The sequence below is a fragment of the Eufriesea mexicana genome, unplaced genomic scaffold (genome assembly GCF_001483705.2).
Source record: "Eufriesea mexicana isolate 0111107269 unplaced genomic scaffold, ASM148370v2 scaffold4907, whole genome shotgun sequence".
In the NCBI taxonomy this organism is placed as follows: domain Eukaryota; kingdom Metazoa; phylum Arthropoda; class Insecta; order Hymenoptera; family Apidae; genus Eufriesea; species Eufriesea mexicana.
The window spans coordinates 64,758-74,146 of NW_016912862.1; the positions used below are offsets into that span (position 1 = coordinate 64,758).

At 29.8% G+C, this 9,389-nt stretch overlaps 1 protein-coding gene across 1 annotated transcript; it reads left to right on the plus strand.

Moving 5' to 3' along the window:
• Positions 1-6,530: 6,530 nt before the first annotated feature.
• LOC108551679 (GATA zinc finger domain-containing protein 8) lies at positions 6,531-9,162 on the plus strand. The gene is made up of 4 exons (XM_017905925.1): positions 6,531-6,700; positions 7,496-7,880; positions 8,031-8,571; positions 8,657-9,162. Exons 2-4 carry the CDS (start codon positions 7,518-7,520, stop codon positions 9,160-9,162), a joined length of 1,410 nt encoding a protein of 469 aa, XP_017761414.1. The 5' UTR covers positions 6,531-6,700; positions 7,496-7,517.
• The last annotated feature ends 227 nt before the right edge of the window (positions 9,163-9,389 follow it).

Sequence of the window (9,389 nt, forward strand, 5' to 3'; positions counted from 1 at the left end):
CCTTTTCCGCTCTCCTTAACTCTTTCTCTCCTTCAGTCTCTCTCTCTCTCTCTCTCCCTCTGTGGTTTTATTAAACTTCGGTGGATATCTTTACTGACCTATATCTCGGTGCTCTCTTATATTGTACGCTTTGTCACTTGTTAAAGAATCATTTAAATTTTCTCACATTATAATTACTGTATCCGCTGATGTAATACACATATAAAGAAATTTACACACGAGGAACATGCAAGTATATACACACGTACAAATAATAATTTTACAAACATAGAACACGCGTATAATAGACTCTACGAGTACATAGACATATAGGTACATACCTGCATATGCGCCTGTATGTTATATCTTCTTTAACTAAGGTTAAATAATTAATCTGTGTAAGAAGCACGAAGATCGTGTGATATTTAAATATTAATAAGGAACAAATATTGATACACGTATTTATCACGGAGAATATTCAAATTCACACTTTAACAAGTACACGGAAAATCCATGCCTAAAATGACATATCGGTGTTACAACGTATAAATATAAATATGAATATAAATATATAAATATAAATATTATGTAAAACAGATACATATGAAATTCGTCTGTATATGTCTATAAATATTGTTACATATATATATGGTCATTATAATGATAATTATTACGTGATATGTATTACGAAACATCTTTTTCTCGCAACGGTCCGTGATACGGGCATCTACTCAGATTCTAATGTCTATATGTCATTGTTTATTATGTCGTTAACAATTAACGTGTATATGTGAAACTTTCAAAGTGAATAAAAAGTACCTAAGCATATAACCATCGTAGTTTCATTTTCTTTTTACCAAGAACAAAATCACTCGCCTTCATCTGCGACTTCATCTTCATCTGTAATTAATTCGACAACATTTATAATTGCATCGTAAAGATACAGCCTTAGCGAGCTTTCTAATATCATTTTGGATATGAATTCCTCGTCATTTAATTCATTATTAGTGATGATTGCATAGAGTCCTTGAACTATTGTAAAAGATACTAATGATTCGCCCTTCCATTAGTATAATGAAATAATTAATAATTCAAGTTCATGAATTAATTATAGAAATTTGAAAATTTGTTAGTTTTTCATTGCCAAATTGATTTATTAAGTTGTACTACGAGCATAAGACCAGAGTAAGTAATCAGTTCCAATAAAGATATTAAAATTTTAAGCGGCTTCGATCAGTGCCATCTATGATTTGGGCTCAAAAAGCAAGAAAGTGATAGGAACATAGAATGTGCGAGGAGGTCGATTAACAGCAGGTCACGTGACAGACAAGGACAGCAGGCGGTTAGAAAAGGATAGAAATGACGCGGCAGTGAAAAATCACTAATTACTCGATTTTTGTAGTTAATTCGTGAACTTTTATAACTGCATCGCAGAGCTGGAACTTTGAGCAACATTCTTATGTAACTTTCGTGCACAATTTGATGCTAATTAGATTGTTAAAATTAATGACTTGACGGCGTCCGGGATTTGACAACAATGGTCGGCTCGATTATCCGTGAGAATAATTAATTATGAACAAAACTAGAAGTAAAATATGAACAAAACTCATATAAGAATATTCCCAAGGATATTATTTTTTTAATGAGTACATAAAGTTTCATAAATTAATTGCGTAAAGAATAGTAATTAACGAAAAATCAATGGCGTCTTCGACAACAATTCAAACACTCCGTAGAATAATAATTAATAATTAATTAATTAGGGACAAATTTATATCAAATGTTGTATTAGAAAGTTCGCCAAGGCTGCGCCTTTACGATGAAATTATAAAAGTTCATAAATTAATTGCAGAAATTGAATAACTTGTTAATTTTCTAATACCGAATGAATATTCAAACGACATCAACAGTTCAAGATTCCAGTCAAACCTCATAGATGGCGCTGAACAAAGGCGCTTCAATTTGAATAGGTTACCAACTTTCGTTATATGCTTTTGACACGTCCTATTATTGGACGGTAATTGTATAATGGATATTTTCGACTGTAAACGGCGAATGAATCTGTACCTGGAGAAAATTACGAAATATTGAGGGAATAATGGAAACAAAGGATAACTAGGGTGAGTAATGTAAAAAGGAATGTGTGTGGGATGTGCATGTCAGAGCAAAAGAATAAATCAACAGGTTATGGACTGCTAACAGAATGTAGGCCACGTGTTTGAGTGCGGAAAATAAAATTCGAAATATCAATAGGTGAAAGGATCAAGATGGATATATCATATTTAAAAATTTAGAGTGGTCTTCATGCTGTGGTGTCAAGGTTTGTATGGACATATAATGAAAGAACCTAGAAGTGTAGAAATGTGTAAACAGGATTAGTTAACAAACAATGTGTAAGTACAAAATCTGATAATTTCAACCATAGGGGACGTATTATTAATTGATGTAAAAAACCAGTATGTCAAGTCATGAGATATGGATAAAATTGAGCAATATCAATGAGAAGAATACAAAACAGCAAAACATGATATAATAACCCACACTGCGTGGTTGACAGGTAAGTTTTCAAATTACATTCATTAGGACATAAAATAGAATAAACAATGTTTATAACTAAAATTTTATGTATATTGTCAGATCGTGTACTTGCAACTGTGTGGGATTAATGCAGAAAGAAGAAAGGAAAATGGATAATCTCACAACTGAGGTGATTGTCAAGAAAGCAAGATCATCAAAATGATCTATAGCCTGTAAAGCTCAAGGGAAGAGTTATTTCAAACGTAACTACAGCATACATATTGCAAGTGCATGTTGGAAAAACCGAAAAGGTACCAAAGAAATTAAATATTTTAGTTCTGATTAGAATTAGGATAAAAATCAGAAAAATTTCTATGATTAGGAAGAAAAGACAAGACTTAAGAAGTGTGCTCTCCATGTAGGACATGTAAGAAACCTAATCATTTGGAAAGAGACTGTTATTTTAAATAATGAAGGAAAGCAAAGGAAATCAAGAAGAAAGAAAGAAAGTGTGCTTCCTGACAGGGAGCGATGGGACAAAACAATGGATTTTGGACTTGAGAGCAACCAGCCATTTGGTGAACATGCCAGAATATTTTTGAGGAATAAGAAGCAATAGGAACAGAAATTGAATCAGCAAAGAGAAACATCTTCAAGGAAACTATAGTAAAAGATAGAATTGAATTAGATAGCTGTATATTTGAAAATGTTCTGTATGTTTCAGACTAAAGACAGAATTTAATGTCAATACATCTGATAACTCAAAATGTGGTAAAATAATTTTAAGGGTGGTAAAATAATGTTTTAGAAACACAATGTAATAGTTTATAAGAAGGAAAAAGATATTAGTAGGCAAGGTAAGTAGTAATGGACTTTATGGCATGGATGAATCAAAAGGAAAAATACAGACTAAAACATTACTAGTAAGGAGGAACACGAAGCTGGTAATGATACAGAAAATTGGACCATCTATGTATGGAGAACATGAAAGAGTTATCCAAGAAAGCATTGGGAACGAAAATAACAAAAAGAATACGAAACGCACGAATTGGAGAATGCAGGATATTTTTTTTATGCAAAGCAATTGAAGACACCATTAGCAGAGCTAAGAACAAGGGTAAAAGGACAGCTAGAAATTATACATTGTAATATATGTGTGGGCCTATAGAACAAGAGACATGGAGCAGAAACAGGTATGTGGTGACAGTCTTAGATTTTACTAATTTTGTGAGGATTTATCTTATGGAATCAAATACTGATGCATGACGAAAATTGTATAAGTATGTTACAGCAGCAGGAGCAAAGTGGAATAACATACAGATTTAGATGCGATAATGGAAGTAGGAGGGGTTACCAGTCGAAAATTCAAGAATTGGTGAAGACAGAAAGTAATTATACTAGATTATACGACACTGTATACTCCTTAACTGAATGGAAGGGCTTAATCGAACATTACTGAATAAAACACGAGCATTCTTGTACAACTGAAATGGAAAAGAAATTTTGGATGTAGGCTATGTATTTTGCAACTTATCTATAGAATAAAAGTTCTGTAACAGCAATGAATACAATAACATATGGCAAGTGAGTAGGAGAAAGATCTCACACATGAGTTACACGTTTTTTGAGTAACTAATGTTCTTCGACATCTAAGAGTAATAGAGCAATTTTGTTTGCAGATTCGTTTCAAGGAAAGTAAACTCCGCAAGAATTATGCAATGAATATTACAGATTAAGATTTGTATTGACAATATAATTGAATAAATGATATAGCATAATCTTTGTACTAAGAGCTTTGTTCATTTCAATATTAGAATTACTAAAGTGGTCTCATGCATAAAATATTGCAAATTTATAGTTGTTCTATCAAAAATTGCTATGATTTCATTCAGATAGGAAGGTAATTATATATATTTATTTATTTTATGCATTTGATCCCTTTGGTAATTCTAGATAAATTAATTCCTTTTTTAATTAATTATTTTGTAATAATTATTGCACTGATACCGAAGGCATTGATCGTTTGACAATAATTATTATCCTTTATACAATCAATTCATAAATTCCATGCACACATTATAAAAAGAATATCCTTGGGCATCTTCTCATACATTTTCGTTCACATTGTACTTCTAGTTTTGTCCATTATTTAATATTTTCTCAAAAGATCATGGTTGTTGGTACGAAATCACGTACGCCTTTAATTAATTATGAATAACAAATTAATTAGCATCAAATTATTCTCGGAAATGGCAAAAGAATGTTGCCTATAGTTTCAACTTTGCGATGCAACTATAGAAATTCATGAATTAATTACTCAAACTCAGGATTCGTTAATTTTCTACTGTCGAATTTATTTATTAAGGTAATAACCGATTCAAATTTAAGCGCCTATAGTTATTAATTTTTGTTTGATGGCGTTTATGATTTCGTAACGACGACCATCGCGACTTTCCGTGAACATATTTAATACTAAACAAAACTAGAATCAAAATGTGATCAAAAGTTTCATGAGAAGATTCGCAAGAGCATTGTTTTTATAATGAGTACATAAAGTTTCATAAATTAATTGCGTAGAGGATAGTAATTAACGAAAAACCAATGGCGTCTTCGACAACAATTCAAACACTCCGTAGAATAATAATTAATCATTAATTAATTAGGGATAAATTTATATCGAAAAATATATTGGAAAGTTCGTAAAGGATGCGCCTTTACTATGAAATTATAAAAATTCATAAATTAATCGCAGGAATTGAGTAATTAATTAATATTGTAATAAAAATTAAAAAGGAACAGTCAGCGCCACCTATGATTCTGTACTGGAACTAACGGAGCACAAGCTTCCGGATAAAAATTATAGGTGGCGTTGACTGTTCCTTTTTGAATTTTTATTAGAAAATTAATTAATTACTCATTTCCTGCGATTAATTTATGGATTTTTATAATTGCATCGTAACGGCGCGTCCTTTGCGAGCTTTCTAATATAATTTTCGATATTAATTTATCCCTAATTAATTAATTATTAATTATTATTCTACGGAGTGTTTGAATTATTGTCGAAGACGCCATTGATTTTTCGTTAATTACTATTCTTTACGCAATTAATTTATGAAACTTTATGCACTCATTAAAAAAACAATATCCGTGGGAATATTCTTATATGAGTTTTGTTCATATTTTACTTCTAGTTTTGTTCAGAATTAATTATTCTCACAGACAATCGAGCCGACCATTGTTGTCAAATCCCGGACGCCGTCAAGTCATTAATTTTAACAAACTAATTAGCGTCAAATTGTGCACGAAAGTTACATAAGAATGTTGCTCAAAGTTCCAACTTTGCGATGCAGTTATAAAAGTTCACGAATTAATTACAGAAATCGAGTAATTAGTGATTTTTCACTGCCGCGTCGTTTCTATCCTTTTCTAACCGCTTGCTGTCCTTGTCTATCACGTGACCTGCTGTTAATCGACCTCCTCGCACATTCTATGTTCCTATCACTTTCTTGCTTTTTGAGCCCAAATCATAGATGGCGCTGATCGAAAGTCGTTCGAGTTTTTATCCTGGTGTAACTTATGCAGGAATCAGTGCCGTATCAACGGATTGTATTAAAGGTATATTGAGTGTATATATTGACAGGTTCGTATTATGTATCATATTTTACTCCACATTTTAGTTAATATTCTTTTTTTATTCTTTTTCTATCTTTACAATAACATAAAAAACATACAGTAATTACGCATAAACAATATTTATTATTAATTTTGACACTTTAACATTACTAATAATACCTTTATTATTAATTAATATATTATCGATTATTTAGAATTTTGACGGTAAAACAAATGACGTAATACAAACGACATATGTGTTATATATATACACATGTATGTGTCCCTTCTTTGTGTTTACAATAATGTTATGTATTCATTGTTTTCATCTCCGTTGTGTGTAAAGTCACAATGAATTGTCTTTCTTTTTGTTTGGAGATATGTCAACTTCATTTCTCTTCGTATTTCACTCGTAACTACGGCACTGTCGTGGACAAAGCAATGGCCGCATAGTAGTAAAACCTCATATAAACCTTAGCAACGAATATTTTTGTTACCTAATCGAATTGAAAACTGTTTCAGCAATTGTGTTCCATGATTTCTTTTTCACAAAAATCTATACAATACGATCTGCGTAGCAAATTTGTGACAGGTAAAGAACTTTTTGTAGAAGTGCAAGAATAGTGCCTAGAAAGTATGCTCGGCAGCTTATTCTTAAACTTTGATGACCAATTATAGTTATTCAGAAGTGCAAATAATCATAATTATGGAGATTGATAAACTCAGGATTCTCTCATCTAGTTTGTAAGACAATACTAAACCTCCTAACGGTCTTACCTTTTATATAATAATTCATTTTAGCCAAAAATAATGTGCCTTTAGAAAAATTCACATTTTTCGGAAACTGAAGGTGATAGAGCAATTTCTGTTACGGATTCGTTTTTAGAAAAGTAACTTTTACAAAAATCATCTAGTGGATATTATAGATTAGAGAAAAAGTTAAAATTTGGCAGTATTATTCAACCAATAACAAATCAGTATCATTCAGCTAGTTCACGTGTAGTGTAGTGAGGTTATTTCCCATTAATTTACGAATATTTACAATTATTGTCTTGAATGTTATTGCAGTAAATTTGAATCGTTAAATATTTATATTTGCTCTATAATTATTTTTTGCAACTGTACTTGGTACTAAAAAATTATAATTATTTTTATATTATAACGCCTTCAAAATTTAAATTGAGAATATATTACATTCAGTATTGTCCAGTTAAATATAGATTAATAAAATATATACATGTTTAACAAATAAATTTTATAATAAATTTTAATTATTTTTTTAAAATACATAATAATAACATTACACATCTAGAATAAATTATTATTTAGTATTAAAAAGTTATGTAAATAATGATAAAATAAGAATCTTCAATTTTTTAAATCATAGGCAATTTTGGTATTTTTAAAATATGACTCGATATACAAGAGCAAAAGGTTCTAAAGCTTCTAATGAAAAAATACCCAATGACGCTACACCATGGCATGTAATGAAAGAACAATTAGTTGAAAATTTATGTAAAAAGCAAGAACCCTCGGAAAAAACTAAATCAGTTGAAGAATTATTAGAAGAAAAGCAAAATACAGTTACTAATAATAATATTGAACATGCCCATAGTTCATGGGCAGAATTTCCAAATAATACTAATAATACTAAACAGAGAAATAATTTAATAACAAATAAAGCCAAGAAAATACAAAAGACAGAATTGAACAAAATAAAAACAAATCCAAATATATTATTTGATAATCATGAAAATAATACTGATATTAATATGAAATTATCTTTAAAACGAGATATTAATGAAATTGATAGTTCTGTAATGCAGATAAAAAATAAAAAATATAAAGAAAGTCACTATCAATCTGATAACATTAACTCTAATACAAAAATTCAAATTAATTCCGAACTAAATGAATCAAACAAATTAATTGACAAATTAAATGTAAAAAGAAAGAAAGATAAACATAATACTCCAGAAATAAATAAAAATAAAAATGATACAGTAATTGAAATGGATGGATTACAAAATGAAAAAGATACATTTTCTAAACGTCAGAAACGTAATATGAAGAGGAAGAAAAGTTTAAATAAAAGCACATCTGATAGTACAGAAAATAATATTAATAATGATATTATGTTACAAGACATAAATGACAGTAAAAGTAAAAGTGATGGAACTAATCAAACAACAAGGTTTGATGAAAACTTTGTGACTAAATCACAGAATTTTGGGAATATTCCAAATAAATTTAATATGAGAAAATTTAATAATCAAAAAACAAAAAGAAAACCACCTAAAATTCGAGATGATAAAGAACACAAAAGAAGGAAACCTGATTTAGGTTCTTCAAAAATAATGATCAATGGTATAGAGGTAGAAATTGTAAAATTTGATGGATTTCCAATAAAAAAGGAAGATGCAGATAGGCTGACTGATTTAAAACAGAAAATGATTATGAAAGGTAAATTACTATGGTTATACTTTTTAGAATGATTTTAATATTTCCTAATTATTTTTGTTACTTTGTATTTTATATATTCTTTTAGGCATTCCACAGACAGAAATAAATGCAGCAATGAAACTAGAGAGAAGGAAAGCTGAGAAAGCATTAGCTAGAATAAGGAAATGTGTTTGTTTCCATTGTCGTAAAGCTGGACACAATTTATCTGATTGCCCTGAGCTTGGATCAGAACAAGCAGGAACTGGAATCTGTTTTAAATGTGGATCAACAGAACACACGCATTTTGAGTGTAAAGTAGCTAAGCCAACAGAATTTAGATATGCAACTTGCTTCATTTGCCGTGAACAAGGACACATAGCTAAACAATGCCCTGATAATCCCAAAGGAGTTTATCCTCAAGGAGGTGCCTGTAAAATTTGTGGAGATGTTACACATTTAAAAAAAGATTGTCCAGATTTGATTAAAGAAAAAGAAGAAAATACTATTACAGTAAATACAATTGCAAATGATAATTTAGAATCCTTAGAAGAAGACACAAATAGAAGAAATATAAAAGATAATAAAAAAACTAAAAACATAGTCAAATTTTAATAAGTTTTACATTTATAATCTAATTGAAAACACATTTCTTTTATATAATACATGATTTTTTTCTGTATAGAAATCCTCTATATAGCTCAATTAATGAACAGCTTAAAATGTAAACATAAGATTTATTGAAAGGTACATACATGTATTTGACAAATGTATGTACATACATTTGCTTCATACATATCTTTTAATATTATTTAAACCACCAGCATGAAAAATCTGATATC